Below are 19,886 nucleotides of genomic sequence, written 5' to 3' on the forward strand. Positions count from 1 at the left end.
ACATGGTCTGGCCAGCTTGCTGCTTAGATGGGTGACCTCTAGGGAAAGCTAGTGTTTGCAAGAAGTGTTGCTGGTAATTCAGTAAAAAGTGCACTTTCTAGTAAATCATTGTTGACTCCACTGCACTAGCTGTGTCACTATGCTGCTGGATGCCGAGTTTTATTCTCTGCACCTCCCCACCCCCACGGTCCCAGATAAAGATGCAAGACTGTGGGCCTTAATGTTTGTGGTCACTAAATAGTCCTTGGCATTCTTTGCAAGAGTGGGGAGTCCTGGCCGAATTCCAGTGTGGATCATTGTTTTCTGTTTATCTTAATCCTCCTGCACTTTCAGTAGCATTGATTCTTCTTTGCTGTCCTAAACACCTATTTTATGTTGCTGCATTTCACCTGAAGAGCTGGATGTGCTTCAGAGGTAAGCAAAGGGATCCGAATATAGATTGGTACACACATAGTCAGTTAGGATTCAATTGTGCAAGGAGCTGAGAGCTCTGGCCCTGATCCAGTAAAATGATTAAGCATATGCCTTACTTTGAACACAAGTAGTCTCACAGACTTCAATAGAACTAGGTACAGTACATGCTTTAAATTAACTAGGTGTTTCAGTAGATCAGGGCCAGAATGCTCAGCACCTAGCATGACTGAGCCCTGATTGAGATACTCAGTAAGGTAAAATGAAACATTTTGCATACCATCTGGATGAAAGGTTTTATGTAAATTTAATGTCCTGGTCAGAATCCTAGATCCCTGATTGACCTGTTAGAAGTGTAATATTGTACACTCAGCAACAGAGATAATCAGATCTCAATTTGTTAGGGTTATAAAAGGAGAAATTATCAGCTTTATTCTTTTTTTAATGGACAATTGTTATTGCAGTTGGGATCATAGCTGTCCATATGGGGTCCTCAACCATCCTCCTTCCCAGCATTTCAGGATGGTTTGGAATTACGATATGATCATTTCTTCACCGGAGGTCAGATCATGAAGTCTTTACTCAGGCAAAGCCCTCACTGAAGTCAGTGGGAGGTTTGCCTGATTGAGAGGTTTGCCCAAAGGTTGGATCCCAATAGAATTAATGCAGGGGCTGAGAGTCAGGGGACTCTGTCTGTGCTAAGCTTTAGAAATTCCTGAGGTTTTTTTCCCCCCAATTAATATTCCGTGATAATCTGTTTCCCCCCACCTTGTATTGAATGTGAACTGCTTTTCTATCTCATGTTACATCTGTACCATCCTTCCTCTAAAGTTATGAGTGTGGTATAGCACTGAGTGTTTCAACAATATAAATACATATACTCCCATGCGCACACACAGAGAGGCTTTCATTATGTATTTCTCATGACCTGGTGCTAAGGGAGAGTACACTAATTTTAGAAGTGTTAAAACAGAGACTTGAAATGAGACTACAATATAAAATCCTCATGGGCCAGATCCTGAACTGGCCTAAATTACTGTAGCTCCAATTTACACTAGCTGAGGATTTAACTCCTATATATGCATGTGTAACAAGCAACCTTATGTTATCTGCTTCTAAATTGCATGATTTATTTCACTATCCAGACATTGATTTGCCTTGTGTAATTTATTTGTCAAAATCTCTGCTAATGGACACTTGGAGGTAACTTTATATCTATTGATCTGGTCATTCATTTATTGATTATCCACTGTTTTGTCAAACGAGCCTCTCTGATCACTTGTCTTCATTATACTTTGAATTTCGGGAGCAGCTTGTGTACTTTACACACTGCCCATTATGCTAATGAGAATTATTGATATGATAATTGTCTAGGTCGTGAGCTCAGGAACTGAAGATGACATAATCAACTTGCATGTCTTCAAGTTGTCTATTATGAGTATTCTGGAATAATTAGCAGTAAATATTGACATGTTGGTAGCGGTAGATAATTAAATTAATTCACATAAAAGAACCAGAGACACTTTTGGAATAAAATAACACTCCAATACTCTGGCTTTCTGACTAGTCCCTCCAGAAAAGAGAGAGACTCTGAAGATCAGTGTAAAAAGCACTGACTCAGGGGAGGACTATACAAATATACAACCAAAGAGAGATTATAGCTAGAAAATTTTAGCCACTATTTCTTTCATATATTTCCCCCAGAGAACAATTATGGGGGAGCAGAGGCCTAATGCTTCCCCCTACACTGACCACATGGGATGGGCACCCCTTCTCCTGGTGAGCAATCTAGGGTCCTCATCCTTCAAATGCACATGTGCCTCGCTTTGCTACCATGAGTACTTATTCTGAAGTCAGTGGGACTGTTCCTGGTAGTAAAGTTGTGTTTGCAGCTGAGGTCACCAGCTGTCCTTTGTAGGGAATGCCTAGGGGTGGGAGGGGCATTTGGGCAGGAAAGGGGACAATGAGGGAACTGGGGAAACTGCCTGAAGGATTGTTATAATACAGTTTAAAAAATAAAATGAGCTAAATAGAGAAAAAAATTAGGATAACTATTTTTTCCAAGCCAAAGGCAAGGATTATATTAAAGAACAACCACCAAGATTTAAAACGAAGGACAAATATATGGAACAGGCTAATCTAAATATAAAATGGCAAGGTTTAAATAATAAGGGCAGGCCCTAATCCTGCAATTGTATCTGCCACTGCAGTCTCTGTCACTCTGCAGAGCTCCATTGACTTCAGGGTGGGTTTATACTGGGGGGACTGAGGTGAGAATCTGGCCCTATAGCTCTGATTTTGGGTTGTGTTCTGACTCATTTACAGCAAAAGCAGCTAAAACCCTGAGCTGGGAATTCCCCAGAACTGGGTCCTGAGAGGCTGTTCCCTGGGAGGTGTAGGGCTGGCACATGTCTGGTAGGGGGCATGTTGGGAGGGGGAAAGGGAGGGGTGTGTATGGGAGATGGATGGAGCACTTGGCACTCCAGCTATTCTGGGTCAGCAGGCTGGCTAGTAGAAGGCTGTTGGAAGTTGCTGTAAGTTAATATAGTTCTAGGTGAAGGGGGAAAAGGTAAAGATGCCTTTGCCCTTCCTCCTAGGCTAAAGCTACTGAGAGGTGCAGCTCTGAACTGGGCCCTATGTGTTTAATACGGGCAGACCATGAATAACTCAGTTATTATAATTCCCTATTAATATGTGAGGGGTGCACATGCTGAGGGCAAGGCTGATGGTTTAAGACACTTCCCCCATTGTTGGTCTATGTATCAGCATCTGCTCCTGGTGGCGTTGTACTGGAGGTAATTGCCATGCCTCCAGCGGTGCTGGTGGAGCCCTAAACTGAGTGGCCTCTGCTATGCCTGTTAACAGTGGAGCATCAGCTTCCTGGCATGGGCCTGGATCTGCTGCATTGTGGGAGGGTGGCATAGCTGAGATTGCAAGGCACAAGGAAGGGAGAGGGATGGCTCATCGTGCCCTCCTGTCTGTGCAGGGCCAGGTACACTAACATGCCAAAGACAGAGAGGTGTATGAGGGAGGTTGTTCTAACTAGCAGGGATGGAATGCAAACAGGGAAAGGGAAATGGAGGCTGACCATCAGGATCAGTTTCCTGACAGGGAGTTCTACTAGAGTGTGGAATAGTCTCCCAAGGGATAGGGGGAAGCCCCCTTGCTTGAGTCATTAAAAGTGAAGTAGACAAAGCACCAGATGATTTACTATGCTGTAGGGGACAACCCTGCATTGTCAGGAGGAGGGACATCTCTAATTTCTGAGTCACAAGCACTAACACAGTAAAATCATCTTTCACATTGAATGAGAGCTATATAGCAGAGGGCCACTTGCAGACAGCTGCTCTATGAGGAATAGAATTAGAAGGAAAGGGCCTGCTCCGGACACAGCACTAGAATATACTGAGATTCTAGCTGGTTATTTTTGAGCAAAAGAGCAAAAATTCCTGTGCTGCTTCTAAAATATTGACTCCAAAGTCTGGCAGAAGAGGAGGAGGATTTAACAAGACTAGCTTAGTTATACCTAGAGTAGGATCCCAGTTTTTGAAAGTTGGGTCCTTAATGGGACAGTTCTGCATCTGGATGCTTCTATGAGCACTTTTGCACACAAAGAAGGAACGTCTCTAGATACTATTCATAATATTAACTGCTTGCATTCATCAAGAACACAATGTAACTGTCTGAGGGATAGATTCCAGGAAGTCAAAAACAAAGAGATCTAGGTAGCAGGTTATATCCACTGGATAGAGGCCTGAGACTAAGTCTGGCTACTTCTATAGCATAATGAAAGACATCCCTTTGGGTGACCCCAGTTACTGTGGGCTCTGGAGCCCCTGGCACTTAAGGGACCGGTGAGGCTTTTCTCTTCAGAGGTTATTATGCGGCTCCTTGCATACAGGGGCGGCTCTATGTTTTTTGCTGCCCCAAGCACAGCAGTCAGGGAGCCTTCGGTGGCAGTTCTGCGGGTGATCGGCCAGTCCCGCATCTTCAGTGTACTCACCACCAAATTGCCGCTGAAGCAGTGGGACCGGCGGACCTCCCACAGAAACACTCTCAATGACCAGCATGCCGCCTTCCCCCCCCAGCTTACTGCCCCAGGCTGGTGCATAGGCGCTGATTCCGAGGCAGGAGCTACAGATGCTAACTTTCCAGTGTGCTGTGGGGTGCTCACTGCTTAACCTCCTGCTGTGCCCCAGGTCCTGCCACCACTCCATCCCTTCCCCTAAGGCCCCTGCCCCTTCCCCTGAGCCTGCCATGCCCTTACTTCTCCCCCCTCCCCACCAGAGCCTCCTGTGCACTTCGAAACAGCTGATTGTGGCAGGCCGGAGGCATGGGGAGGGAGGGGGAGGCACTGGGAGGGTGGGGGGAGAGAAGGGCGGGGGCTGCTCAGCTGACATCTTCAGTGGCTCTTTGGCAATGTTCATTAGTAATTCTGCTCCTTTCTCAGGTGTCAGCTTTGGCCATCCCCCTGCATATAAGTAGTGCAGGATGAAGTGGCTATAATGCTTTACAATCTCCCTTGTACATCCCAGTGTGTCATTTGATCACCATACATGTTGGATAGTGGATGGGAAGATTTGACTCTGTTTCTAAAGCTGAATAAAGTTGGAGTAAAGTTGAAGATTTTCTTCTAGCTTGCTGTAAGAACTACTTAAGGTATGGGCACACTTGAATTTCAAAGGCGCTGCCGCGGCTCTCGTGTGCCTCTAGAATGTGAGTGTGGTCAGAGCGCCAGTGCCCCCCGGGGGAGGCTTCCCCAGTGCTGCAACGTAACCACAATCCTCTAACGGGTTTTTTTTGTAAGCTTGCGCGCCTACTGATTACGCCTGACGGCTTTACAGCACTGTAGTCTTGCAACGCTGATGTCATAACACCAGTCTGGTTACAAGGTTTAATGTTTCTTTTTACTGTAAAGGTTAACAAATGGGAAACCCGAGCAGAACCTCCAGAAATCGGATTTTTAAAAGCTCAGGGAGGGAATTTTGGGTGTGTGTCCTTGTCTGTGTCTCTGTTGCTCTCGTCTCGGCTCTCGAGAGTGATCGCTCTTATAGGTCCAGGCTTAAAATCTTCTGTTTCTCAGTTGTAAGTTACAGAGTATACCCAGAACAATAGGAATTTTGTAATACTGTTTTTGGTATTTACATGTGCGTAGTTGTGTGGAATGTTAAATGTATTTCTTTTGAATAAGGGCTGTTATTCCTTTTTTTTTCTTTAAGCCATTTAATCCTGTATATTGTCACCAGCTTGATACAGAGACCAATTTTTATTCTTTTCTTTCTTGTCTGCTGGTTTATATGATAAGCTTTCTTTTCAGACCTGTTGGATTTTTTGCCTTGGGGGGCGCTCAAGGGGATTGGAAGCCTGCAGTCACCAGGGAATTGGTGAGGAGAGAAGACGGGGGGAAGGGAAATCTCTTTGTGGTAGAATTACTAAGGCTTAAATTTGTATAGGCCTCTGGGTGAGGGGGAGAACACTTGATCTCTCGGTGTTGTGTTCAGCGAAATCGAAGCACCGGGTAAATCTCCTAGTTGTCCACCGCAGGAGCGGGAGTATCGGAGGAGGTAAAGAGGGGGAAGGGAAGTGGGTTATTTCCCTTTGTTGTGAGACTCAGGGCATCTGAGTCTTGGGGTCCCCCAGGGAAGGTTTTGGGGAGACCAGAATGAGCCAGACACTGGAATTTCTGGCTGGTGGCAGCGCTATCAGATCTAAGCTGGTAATTAAGCTTGGAGGGTTCATGCAGCCACCCAGATTTTGGACGCTAGGGTTCAGAATTGGGACTTATGCTTATGACAGCTCAGGGGGGTGTTTTTTCACACCCCTGAGCCGAAAGTTGCAGCGCTGTAAAGTGCCAGTGTAGCCATACCCTCAGATCAAAACTTTAGACAGCCATAATGATGAGGAATTCTAATGGGTAGATGGATACATGCCAATATGCTAATGTTCGTGTTTAACTTAATGAATGCTAATGATTAAGATGATTTTATAGATGTTTTTGGGACCTACATTTACCATTTTGCCATGATATATTAAAAACAAGATTATTATTATTTTGAATGCATCACAAAGCTGTTACTAAGCACAGTGCCAAACTTGCTGACTTGTCTAAGTGGCAGCTAGTCATTTATAAAGCACTGCAGTATATTATTACAAGTTTTTGTCCTTAATTAACATAACCCTGAATTTTCATTTCCATCAGTCCTGCCAGCAGGCCTGATGCCTGAGCTCATATAAATGACCAGAATTATTTTGTTTTTTCCAGAATACTGCCTCCCAAGTGAAGCCAGAAGGTTTAGATTGTATTTGGAGACATTAGTAGATTTTTTTTTTTCTCCTGCATATCAAACCAGTCTAAACTTCTGGATTATGATAAATTAAACTAAATGAGTCATGCAAAGTCTGCTGGTTAGAAACAGGTTATCAATACTATATTTAGGGCTTGGTCTTCCCAAGTGTTGAGTGCCCTCAACACCCATGGATTTCAAGTTCTCTTGAAGAACATGCCATGTGATTAGTCCTTAGTCAAGCATTAATGAAAATCTACAGCATTGCCAATGGCCGGTGAGGGCATTTGGCACCTTTCAAGACCAAACCCTTTACGCTTAGAGTAACAGATTAGTGCCTTTTCATATTCAAAATGTCCTGAAAGGTTTAATGTAATTTTGTAGGAACATGTGGAAGTTAATAACAATAACTTTCACTTATATGGTACCTTTTCTTCTGTGGATCTCAAAGGACTTTACAAACATTCAAGAATTAAGCCTCACAACACCTCTGGGAGGTAGGTATTATTAACCCCATTTTACAAATAGCCCACAGAGATTAAATGACTGGCCCACAGCTGCACAGAAAATCAGTGGCAAGCTTCACATAGAACCCAGAAATCCTAACACCCATTCCCCTGCTCTAACTATGAACACAGCCTTAGGAAATATATCTTATTTTACAGGAGAGGGGATCACTGAGAGAAACACCTGGTTTATCCTGAAAAATGCCATGATGAGTTCTTTAACTTCCATGAAGATAGCCACTTGAAAAGACAGAAGAGGCCCGGTTTAATATCTAATCATAGACCACCCCATTTTAGTACTGTGTACGAAACCTAGCCCTGGTGTCGGATGTTAACTCATAACCTTCCAGAGGCAAAAGTGCTACCACACAGACACCATCATCACTTAATCCCACTTAATAGTATTAAATAGTATTTTACGTCAACACACTGAGATGTTTAGAACTAGAGGATTATGATGACTTCATTGCAGGCAGACACAGAAACTGCACTTGGGAAAAATCCCTCAGGAAAAAACACACGTATCTGTTTAGAATAGTAAAAGGAACACTAGAAACTATGGCCTGTAGCACCTCAATGTGCTTTCCGTACATGTCTGATTCTGAGAAAATTTCTTTCTAAAGCCTTTAACTAAAATTATACAAAGTTATAATACCTGCGTATGTAACTTTCTCATATACATCTAGCCAATCTGTTTACTAAAGTTGAGAATATAGGCCAATCCGCTCTGTTGTATGAGTGTAATTGCCAGTGAAGACAATGGGAGCAGCACCCAGGAAACTAAGTGGAGAATATGGATTTATCTTTATACTGTATATAGTTTCTTACTATATTTTTGACTATGTTCCCCTATTCCTGATACCCATTGCTGCTACTGTACGTTGAGGATCCATGTACATACTGAGCACCCTGAAGTATTTATGGGCTTATCCTTACAACATCCTTGTGAGCTAGGGGAGTGGTGTTATCTACCAGTTTCATCAGGAAACTGGTCACACGGGAAGTCTGTAGCAGAGTTGGACATTGAACACAGATTGCATGAACTGAGTACGAGCCCTGCATCTTAACCAGAAGACACCACTCATTTTCCATTATTTGTAATCAGTTCATACCATGTCAAGGTGGATCAGAATAGATTGCAGCTCATGAACTGGGGGGTGGCGTGAAGAACCTCTAGAAAATGTGTTGATTCCCGCTTCACTGGAAATCCACTCCTTTAACTGTGTCGGACTTGTTCTTGCTCCTATAGAAGCCAATGGGAGTTTTGCCCTTGAGTTAATTGGGAGTAGGAACAGGAGCATTGTACTGAAAGGTTGAAGAGAAAGAAACTCATTCATAGCCCTAGAACCTCTCTTGCCTCCCTTTCTCCTGCTCCCAGCCCACTCTCTCCAATGACCATGGAAACTCTTCTTCTTGGTCAATGCTGAAAGAGGCTCCTGCCCACCTCATTATACTGCTGGCCCCATAACCCTGCATGAAACTTCTCTGGCTTTCATGCTTGTTCTTCTCCATCTCTGGCCCGAGCAGCTGAGATATACTGTTACTTTCTTTTGCTGGCCTGGGAAAGTTGTTTGGAGCCAGCAGAAGGGTGAAAAATGGTCTCATAGGGAGCACAGGGCAGGGGCATGTAAGTTGTGGCATAGGAGTGGTCTGGCAGATGGACAGACCTTGCACTTCCTGCAGCATTGACCCAGCCAAACTTCCCAGTGGTGGAAACCCCTCCTCATCTCTGGTACAGAGAAACAGTCATCAGCTGTCAGAATTAACTTGTTGTCAAGTTGACATCCCCTTGGGAATTTCCTATTAAGGGTTAAAGCTGCATTCAAGAGGTAACTGTTACGGGCTGGATCACAGAAACCCCCTGGGAGCTGCCACCTGATGTGCCAAGACTCTGCTTCTGTGTTCCCTGCCAGTTTAGGACTCCAGGACCCTGTCTTGCTGAGCCAGACACTCCTGTCTGCTCCAACACAGACCCAGGGTCTGAATTACTTGCCCCAAAGCTGTAGGTTTACCTGAAAAGTGTGCTCGTCTTTAGTACTCAGATGCCCAACTCCCAATGGGGTCTAAACCCAAGTAAATTTGTTTTACCCTGTATAAAGCTTATGCAGGGTAAACTCATAAATTGTTCACCCTCTATAACACTGTTAGAGAGATATGCACAGTTGTTTGCTCCCCCAGCTATTAATACATACTCTGAGTTAATTAATAAGTAAAAAGTGATTTTATTAAATACAGAAAGCAGGATTTAAGTGGTTCCAAGTAGTAACAGACAGAACAAAGTAACTCACCAAGCAAAATAAAATAAAACATGTAAATCTATGTCTAAGCAAACTGAATACAGATAATCTCACCCTCAGAGATATTTCAGTAAGTTTTTTCTCAGACTGGACACCTTCCAGGCCTGGGCACAATTCTTTCCCTGGTACAGCTCTTGTCCCAGTTTAGGTGGTAGCTAGCAGATTCTTCATGATGGCTCCTCCATTCCTTTGTTCTCTTCCATTCCTTTATAGATCTTTTGCATAAGGCACGAATCCTTGTGTCCCTCTCTGAGTTCCCACCCCATCCTTCTCAATGGAAAGACACCAGGTAAAAAATGGATTCCAGTTCAGGTGACATGATCACATGTCACTGCAAGACTTCATTACCCACTTGCCAGCACATACCTATACAGGAAGACTTACGGGTAAAACATAGCCATTTGCAGACAATGGTCCTAGTTAATGGGAGTCATGAAGATTCCAAACCACCATTAATGGTCCACACTTTACATAATTACCATAGGCCCTCAGAGTTATATTTCATATTTCTAGTCTGAGATACAAGAGTGGTACATTTATACAGATAGGATGATTACACTCAGTAGATTATAAGCTTTGTAATGATACCTTGCAAGAGGCCTTTTGCATGAAGCGTATCTCGGTTACATTATATTTACTTATTATTAAATTTTTATAAAACCATATAGACTGCACAACGTCACAGTAACAAATGTTAAAGATTAGATATTAAAATAGAACTCTTATTTTAAACAACAAAATACAGTCATCTTTCCAAATAATGTGAAATCCTCATCAATAAATCTCTAGCCCACAAGCTAGTCTGACTCTATTAAACACGAATTACAAGAACTCAGCCTGTACCCAGCAGTATTTTTGTGCTGATTATTTGAAGACATTTTTAGAAATAATTTGGCAGTTTTTGGCTGTTGTAAACTGACTTCTTAGCCAGAAGAACTTGTGCACTCATTATTCTCTGCAACTATTAAATGTACCCTGTGAGCTTTTCTGGAAAGTTAAAGTTTATAACACACATGCAAATTTATTCACCTACCTACTACACATGCAGCAATACTTCCTGATGTGAAAGGTATCAATTTTCTTAATGAATAAGAGCAACAGTTTTCCCAAGAAAGCAAAAGAGATCAAAATGGTGTTGTGAACTAATGCTGGTCTTTTAATCCCTACTTGTTCCAGAGTGACAATCTACCTTCCTAAAACAGGCCTGCTCCTGCTCCCTTTGAAGCCAAGGATTTCAGTAGGATCCGATTGGGCCCTTAAACTGCAACTATAAATATATTATGGAAAGGCGTTACAGATTCCTAAAGCTTGGGTTAGGTGTCCCTGACTGTACTTCACATGAACTGTAAGTGCCACAGTCTATCTTTGTTTGACTGGTTATAATGATAAAATCTGTTATTTTCCAGTGATGCCAAAAAGACAGATGGAGAGGAAAGGTTCTTTAAGAAGTTAGTGTGACCCAGGAACCCCCCAGTGCCAACTGGCAAGGAGGTTACAAGAATATCCTGATCCTGGTTAAGTACATTCTGGTTCACCAAAGCATGTTGTATAAAGTCTTATTAGAAAGCCAGGGTCACACTGGTCAATAATATTGTTGTGAAACATATGTACAGATAATACATAAGGAGATATGTATGTATACTGAAAATATGTTCGTAAGTCTTTATCAAGGCAGAGTTGACAAACAGGTTTTCTGTGAGAGAAAAGATGTTTATTCACTTGTCTCTCTGTCAGCATGTAATAAGCGTTGTAAGCCAATGCAATGATAACCCTATTTACATAGGAAGTCAAGGCAGGGGATGTGAAATTTACAGGGAGGCAGCACACCAGAGAATAAGCCACAGGGGATCATCCTGATTCTGGGTTCAGACAATGAACTTTTGGGGATATAAGGAGAAGGCAAGGAAGACATCCCTTTATCCTGCACCTAGAAAGTAATCCGGCAGTGCGTTTACATTCATGAAAACAAGATTTCAACCTGTGCTGGATGAAACACTGCAAAGGACATTTGGGGTGAGACAAACTTCCTTATCTTGGAGGTTAGCCGGTTAAGCTAAAGTTAGTCTCTAGATACCATGTTATAATTTTGTTTTATGTGTAACAATTTTGTTTCTATTATTCTTACTCACTGTCTCTAGAATCTTTAATGATAAACTTATTGTTGTTTTCACTATTAATATATCTCAGTGCTGTGGTATAATACTGGGAGAGGATCCTGAGTTGAATAATACAGGCTGGTTCCCTTGGGTACAGCAGACCTGGTATTTCTGTGAGTGTTAAGTGGAGAAGGGGCTGGACACTACAAGGGAACACTTCAAAGGGGTTTAGGGTACAGCTACCGTTAACCTAAAAGGCAAAGGAAGGGCTGGCTTAGCCCAGAGGAGAGTTCTAGGGTGGCTAACAGCTTTGAGGTGTCAGGGAGCTGACAGCCAGTTCAATGCCTTAACTAACTGTGGAAAAGAAACAGAACATGAACCGTGGGAGACTATTTGACTTTAGTTCTGCCCCCCTTTCCAGGCTGCAGTACAAGGACCCATTCATGCAGGTGTGCTACCAGATGCACAAGGGGTGTGGACTCGCTGCTTCTTGCCATGCATCCATTCCAGCTGTTCCTTGGGCAATAGGATCTGGCCCAAAATAAGTTAACAAGGACTTAATTACTATTAATGCCTAGATATTACTACAATGTGTTACTGGAAGAATCAGTATTGTCAACTTCAAGCTCAAAAATGTTTCCAGGAGTTGGGGATTTACACAAAACACCCTAAATCACTGGCAACACACACACACAATTACCATCATTTCAGCTTAGCTTGTAATTGTGTATGAGCCACTTTTTAAGTGTGAACATGGGTGGCAGCATATTACTTGTTTGCATGTGATAGGGGAAATGTGTGAACACAATGTGAGTGCGGCTAGGAACCACATGCTTAGAATGAGCACTATGTGCAGCAGTAGAGTTGCTTGCTATGGTTTTTGTGTCTGCAGCTATTATTATTACATGCATTTCTGTAACGCCCATCACTGTAATATCTGGTCACAGAGATAGTGTGTTTGCTGGGTGAGTGACAGGAAAAGAACTGGACAATAGTTCCTTGATCACAGAGCCGGCTTTAGGAAGTGCGGGGCCCAATTTGAATAGTTTTGATGGGGCCCCTGCAGGGATGACTCACCCGGCAAAGCTCTGGGTCTTCCACGGCACTGAAGGACCTGCCACGGAAGACCCAGAGCGAGTGAAGGACCTGCCGTCAAAAACCCGGAGCACTGCTGGGTGAGTAAAAATTAAAAAGGTGCCTAAGTTAGGCCTCTTCTTTAGTGCACAGTGCCCTCTTAGGTGCAGGGCCCAATTCGGAGGACCTAAAGCCGGCCCTGCTTGATGGGAGTTTGAAGTAGGCCCTGGGCTCTGAATAATCCAGGAAGACAGGAGCTGCAATGGCAGCTCCCTGGTCCCTGTGGCAGGGAGAAGATGCACTGTTACCTTTCTCTGCCCGTGTGTGCACCAGACAGGGGAGGAGAAGATGTAATGATCCCCTCGTGTGTGCAGCAGGTTGGGGAGCAGGGGTAACTGGTAACTACCCACGCATGCACAGGGCTAGGAAACGGGGTGCAATGCTAACTCCTCTCACTGCGTGGCCGGCTGCGGTGCAGGAGGAACAACAGCCTCTGCTCCCTGGTCCGGTGCATGCCTGGGCGGGAATCTCCGCCCACGTCCGCCAACAGTGGAAGAGGGTGAGAGGGGCACCAGGCAAGGAGCCGCGTGGGCAGGCGCGCAGCCAAGGTCCCGGCCGGGCTCGCTGCGCTCCGTGGCTGCGCGGCGGACCCCGCCTCCCGCTCCGCCCTCCCTCCCCCCACCCCCCGACAGGGCCGCAGCGTCTGGGTCGGGTTCGGACGGAGGCTGGCCCGCGCACGGAGCAGGCAGAAAGGAAAGTTTGCGGAGCGGCCGGCGTGGGGCCATGTGGTTGCTGTGGCTGCTGCTGGGCTCGGCGGGTGAGTGAGGGCGAGCGGGGCGGCGGCAGCAGCAGCTCCTTCCCCGGGCTCGCGCGGGCTGGGCCGTGGTTACCGCCCCCTCCCAGTGCGTATCGGGCTGGGGAGTGGGGTGTGTGTGCAGCAGTGGAGACTGTCCCCTCCCATGCACCAGGCTGGGGCGGGGGAGGTGCAGTTGAGGCTGCCCCCCGCCCATGGACCAGGCGGGGGAGGCACAGTGGAGGGTGCCCCACTCCCATGCACCAGGCTGGGGCGGGGGAAGAAGGGCTGTTTGCAGTGCATTCTCCTCCCTGCTGCGCCTTGTGTGGTCTAGCAAGAGGAGAGGAAGGTGTATGTACACAATGGGCAGGGGGTTTCCTCCCATGAGCGGCGTGTTGCAGGCTGCGCTCTGAGCATTGAACTACCGCCTTAGCTAGGACTTTCTCCTCACTTCTGGGTGCATGGAGCCAGCAGACTAGGTTGCTTCTGCCCCTGAGGAGTTGGGGTCGGTGGCTGAGCTACTTTGGTCCCTGTGCTGCCCTGGTGTGGTTTCCCCGAGCTGTCACTTGTGGCTTGAAGCGGCAGCCCTAGACATTGGGTTGAGAGCAAGGAGGGGAGGAGAGGTGTCAGAGGGGTCCAGAATTCGTCTTCTGCTTCTGGAGTTTGGCCCTTGGATGCAGTAAGGTTAGGAAAAAAGCTGCTCCTGTGTGCATGTTGTTAGTGGGGCACTATTGCAGAGCCGTCTGGGCCATGCTCTCATGCAACAAGATGCCTACCAGCATGGGCACGTTTATAGAGGGCCATGGCTGTATGCTGTACCTTGCAGTGCCTAGTGAAGGCCCTATTCCACAGAGCTTATTGTCTGAAAACCTAAAAGTGTATGGTATTGCTGGCAAGCCACATGATCAGGGTGGATAAAAATCAGCGATTTAAAAAACAAAAAGTCAGATTTTTAAAAAATTTAAATCAGATTATTTTGTTAAAATGCTTTTTGAGGGAAAAAAATCTCGAGATTGTTTTAATTAAGATGCATTATAGCTCAGATATCTCATCATGGAGTAGGGATTATAAATTCTAGTTCTATAGTATGAGGCAATATATTCATGTCATGTTTAAGAAAAGTTTTGTAAATAAGTTCCAGTAGTTCATGGATTAGGGACCCAATTTTATGGAGTTACAGGGTCTTCTGTATAGATTATTTAAGTTAATCTTTCTATCTACCCCATGGGACTCAGTGCTCAGTCTAGAATATACCACCAGAGATGCTTAGTTTTGCAAATTATCAAACTGGCTTTGTGTCTCTAGAGATAACATGCTTGTCAACAGCAAAAATGGTTATAAATAAATAATATATAGAGGTGAGAAATAACAGACCTCAACTCTATTGTCGCTCTGCAAATGTGTACACGAAGTCAATCCCGTACTTCTCTCTAAAAGTGCAAAGTTTAAAAAAGTTTAATGAACAGAAGATTTTTGGGGGCAGAATAGATCTGGACAAGGAGAAGTCTGGAGATAAATGTAAGAAGTGAGGGACATATGCTTGTTTTGTTAAAATATTATATGTTTGCAGTTGAAGGAAAAAAATCCAGAATACTTAATGTTGTTGTTTTAGTTAAATAAAACAATTTAAATGTCTAGTGATATTCTCTTCCTAATACGGCATGGCAAGAAAATCCTCCAAATATTAATGATCAACCTGTTGAATTGGAGATAGTTCACCTCCCAGTGACTTCATAAATATCTGCTTCATTTACCTTTGGTAAATGAAATAACCAAACAATCATTCATTTTCTGATATAGCTGTAAAACTAATCTGAAAAGTTTTCAAAATAAATCACTGTTTAAAAATGTGTAGTGTGTACCTTCTAAAAATGAAACCTACATCTATTTCTGAGTTGTGAAGAATATGTATTAAGGTATAACAACCAACAAGAATGTACTTTTATGTAGAAAACCATGCTTAAATCGAGTCTTCCTGACTAGTGATTTAAATCAATTTGATTTAAGTCAAATCCACCCTGCACCTGATATGTTTTACAAAATGATGAGACCAAGCAAGATGGAAAGGAATTTGGTTCAGTGCATGTATTGCTGATTCTAATATGATACTGAAGCTATTTCTTAGGCTGTTACTGTTTTTCCAGGTTTAGAAGTATTGGCAGTACTTAAGCAATAGCATCATAAAGATGGAAGGTAGTCATTGCTTAATTTGTGCCAGGGCTTGCCACAGCTCAGCCCTGGCACCTCTGGGCTTGCTGCGTCAGTTATGAATGTAAAAAAATTGCTTGAGCCATGGCACCTCTTTCACTACAAATTAATTACTGAAGGTCATACCTGGTGGAGGTGTGCATCTTCCTCATGTGGCAGCAACCATTAAAGTATCAGAGTGAGTCACAGACTTTTAATGTATTTATTCTCACAATATCCTTCTAGGGGCGACTGTATTGTTCCCATTTTACAGATAGGGATCTGAGACAGATTTAGGAGACAGTCAAAAGTGTCAAAGGGATTTAAACACACAAATCAGTGGGTCAACATCCTGTTGACTTTTGTGTCTAAATTCTTCGGTGCTTTTAAATATCTTTTCCCCTAAATGAGTCGCTGCAGGTCACATAGGACAGTGCTTCTCAAAGTCAGGCTGCCGCTTGTGCAGGGAAAGCACTTGGTGGGCCAGGCTGGTTTGTTTACCTGCCAAGTACGCAGGTTTGGCCTATCACGGCTCCCACTTGGCGTGGTTCGCCGCTCCAGGCCAATGGGGGAAGCGGCGCAGGCCGGGGGATGTGCTGGCCGCCTTCCTGCAGCTCCCTTGGCCTGGAATGGCGAACTGTGGCCAGTGGGAGCAGTGATCGGCTGAACCTGCGGATGCGGCAGATAAACAAACCGGCCCGGACTGCTAGGGGCTTTCCCTGAACAAGTGGCAGACCATCTTTGAGAAGCACTGACATAAGAAGTCCTGTGACAGAGCAGGGCATTTAAGTTGAATCTTCTGAGTTACACTGCCCGTCATGGTAAGGCAAATTACTTGACAAATGCAAGAAGGGGGCATTTTGACTTGGCCTGTCATGTTTCCATCTTCCAAAAAACTTAAATAGGAATCTATTGCCTACCTGTTCAGTGAATAGTGTAATAACTCAGCATGCCTGTAATAGATTAAAGTATTAGATTAATGTTTACTAGAAGATCACAGGTTCCAACAGCAAATCTTATTGGGGAGTAGCCCAGAATGCTGTGCTAGGGAAATAGGTGAAACATGCACAGAGGATGGGTCAAGTGTCTGACTGTATCTGAACGACTTAATGTTGGATTAAGCTTTCTGCAGCTCTGCTGCAGGTGCAAATTATTTCTGCAACATAATCTTAGCAGGCACTTTTCCAGAGTATTTTGGTAGAAGTATAAGTGGGGCCTGGCTTCATGTTGCCATGTGTGTTACTGAATTGCTTCTTGATGATGGGAGATCTGAAGTGATGACACTTAATGGGTGAAATCCAGAAGATCATGCTTAATTTTTCTCAGAGCATCTGTCATCAGAGTGAAACTGTTATTTATCAAATTTCATAACTTCCTTGATAAAACAGATTGATGTGGTTTGCACTTAAATGGGCAGCTACCAATACCTACCCTGTAGCTAATGCTTGCCCGTGTAAAGGACTCTTCCCCTTTAAGAAGAAGCCTTAAAAATGAGGAAGGAACAATACAACTTTGTGCTGTTTGAACTCCTGAGACTTGTAACATTTTGTGACTCATGAGTAGTTTTTGCACAGACTTAGCTTTTCTTTATTATTATTATTTCCCCAGCAGTTGATCTGTTAGAAACCTTCAGACAACGCTTGGGTGTGTGCATTTAAATTACATTGGCTTCATCCAGTTGTTATGTGCCATTATACTCTGGTGGTGTTGCCAAAATGTGTCTAATTTAGTTACTCCTAGTAATATGCATATCTCCATGTACTAAAAGCAGTCATATTCCTAATATAGCCAGTGTGTCAACATGTGTGAGGCCATGGAGGGTCTGTGCTGCAGAATAAGGGCCTGTTTTCATTTTAACATATTAGTATCCATCTCACTTTCTTTGTGTTTTTATCTGCCCCCACCCCACCCCATCCCCTTCTCATCTGCTCTCATGCCTACTTTTTCTTCATGAGCACAGGGGCAAATAAGAGTGATCTTTCTTATGGGAGCTAGTACTTCAGATTTCTGTCTGTAGTCTGCATAAATCCACTACAGTGGCTGTGCAGCAGTTTCCCTTCAGTTATTTAACCGGAGCCTCTGGCTTATGTTGGTGTAAAATGATAGTTAACATTCGAAGAGCTTTCTAAAAATATTTTGTGGAATACTGGTAATGTGTTCAGATTTTCTTTTGAAGAGCAAAATATTGGATTTTTGTTTTTTTGGTAAATGTTTCTTCCTCTCTCTGTGTCAGAGGTTCTCAAACTGGGGCTCGGGATCCCTCCAGGAGTCACAAGGTTATTACATGGGGGGGGGGTCGCGAGATGTCAGCCTCCACCTCAAACCCTGCTTTGCCTCTAGCATGTATAATGGTGTTAAATATATAAAAAAGTGTTTTTAATGTATAAAGGGAGGTTACACTCAGAGGCTTGCTGTGTGACAGGGGTCGCCAGCACAAAACTCTGAGAATCCCTGCTCTGTGTTGACTCCCCTGCAGTCTTCCCACAGGGAGGATATCTTTTTTCCCTAGCCCCTAGTCTTCTCTTGAATTTTAGTTTTTGATAATTGGTTAAAGTGGCTTTTCCATAACTGCCATCTTTTGGGATGCAGGTAAGGGAAACTTGGAACTTCTAAGGGCATAGAAATCCCAGTAAATTTATGAATGAGCTGATTTAAGTTCTTGTTCCAGAGAGCTCGCAAGAATGGCTGTAAACTTTGATTGTGTCAGTGAAGATTAATAAAACAAATCTTAATCTTTAAAGTCCTGTACTTGGCCCAAATGTTGCTTCTGATCAGGTAAGGGCTTATCTACAGAGGAAAGGTTATGGGGTTTGTTTTTTCAGTATAGCCTAGGATGTGAATTTAAACCAGTATAGTCATACTAGTGTAACACCCTGTGTAGACACTCTTTGATCTTACCTGCATGGGAAAGTTTTACTGGTTATACAGCTATAACCTCCTATGTGGACACTCTTATCCTGGTAGAAAAGTGGATTTTTCCATTTAGCTTAAACTCCTATCCAAGTTGCATAGGCTAAACTGAAATGAGTGTCCACATGGGGTTATATCTGTATAGCTTGTAAAACATTTCTGTGTAGATGGGGCCTAAATGAAATATTAGCCGTACCTGAATTCTGATCCTGTCTATTGCTGTGGCGTGTTCTGTCTGGATGTTTTAGGCCTCTTCAAGCAAGTCTATATGTAAAATCATTGGTTTTTAATCCAGTGTTTCTTGTACTCCTGAGAAGAGCAAACGATCAGAGATTGCATGAACCACTGGTGCTTAATGTAAGTAAATGTAGAGTTCTCTTTGATCATATTTTTCAGGGTTAAATGTAAACTTGGGGAAAAAACAAGTGAGAATTCTTGTTTTTCAGATAAAAAGCCCTATAAAGCCTGCCTGTACTGTTGATGTGATGCAGGTCTTGGAAATGTGAAACCTTAGACAGCTGGAAAGTTAGAATGCCATTCACAACTGAGATTCCTGTGTGTCCAGTCTTAGATGCCAAGTTCCAATTTTACGACTTCCCTGTTGAACAACCTTTACATATGATATGCATGTTTAGTAAAAATGTAGTCAACTGACTGAGCAGGCCCTGTCTTTAACTCTTCTTTCCCCTTTCACCGTAGCTAATGCTGCTGGAATCAGCAGAGCACTGCCAGTGAACAAACTCAAAACATGTGCATGCAAATTTTAGCATTGCAGACATTTGTGCACTTGAGAACTCTGTAAAACACAATCAGAGACTTGCTTAGCAAGTAAAACGTGACATTAATGTGTATTAAACTTAACAGTGCAGATTAACTTAGAACACTTGTGCACAATTGCACAAATGTAAAATATTTGCTTAGTTGGTTTTGATGTATACTGACTTTCAAGGCATTGCACAGAAATTTTTTTTTAGGCGGAATTTTGTGGCTGAGAATCCCATGTAGTGCATACGGTAAGCTATAGCCCTTACATTTTATCATATTGCCACATGTTCCCCTTCCCCACCAAATATCTAGAATCATCTGTTTGTCTTGAGTAGTTACATTAAAAGATATACGGAAGTCTTAAGTATTATAGAAAGTCGCTTTCAAATAATAACTTGAAGAGGAGTGAGAGTACTTTTGTGAATGTTATCGCTATTCGCTGTCCGGGCTGACAAGGACAAAATCATACGTGATAGTCTCTGAAATGTGTTTTCTCTATTCTGTAAAACATTGGAATGGACTTGAAATTATATTTGCACTCCTTGGTGCCATCCTATTAAAAT

The 19,886-nt window shown here is 43.5% G+C and overlaps 2 protein-coding genes across 3 annotated transcripts in view; both read left to right on the forward strand.

Annotated features, from left to right (window-relative positions):
• Positions 1-19,886, forward strand: part of TRIM44 (tripartite motif containing 44) — a 547,049-nt gene that overhangs the window by 183,307 nt on the left and 343,856 nt on the right. The window lies entirely within an intron of this gene.
• LDLRAD3 (low density lipoprotein receptor class A domain containing 3) overlaps positions 13,364-19,886 on the forward strand; it is a 178,273-nt gene continuing 171,750 nt past the window's right edge. For both annotated transcript variants that reach the window (XM_032805074.2, XM_032805075.2), the window contains exon 1: positions 13,364-13,485. In XM_032805074.2, coding sequence (XP_032660965.1) covers positions 13,452-13,485 — 34 coding nt within the window. In that variant the 5' untranslated portion in view covers positions 13,364-13,451. The remainder of the gene's footprint in view (positions 13,486-19,886) is intronic.

Source organism: Chelonoidis abingdonii, chromosome 4 (assembly GCF_003597395.2).
Source record: "Chelonoidis abingdonii isolate Lonesome George chromosome 4, CheloAbing_2.0, whole genome shotgun sequence".
Classification (NCBI taxonomy): domain Eukaryota; kingdom Metazoa; phylum Chordata; order Testudines; family Testudinidae; genus Chelonoidis; species Chelonoidis abingdonii.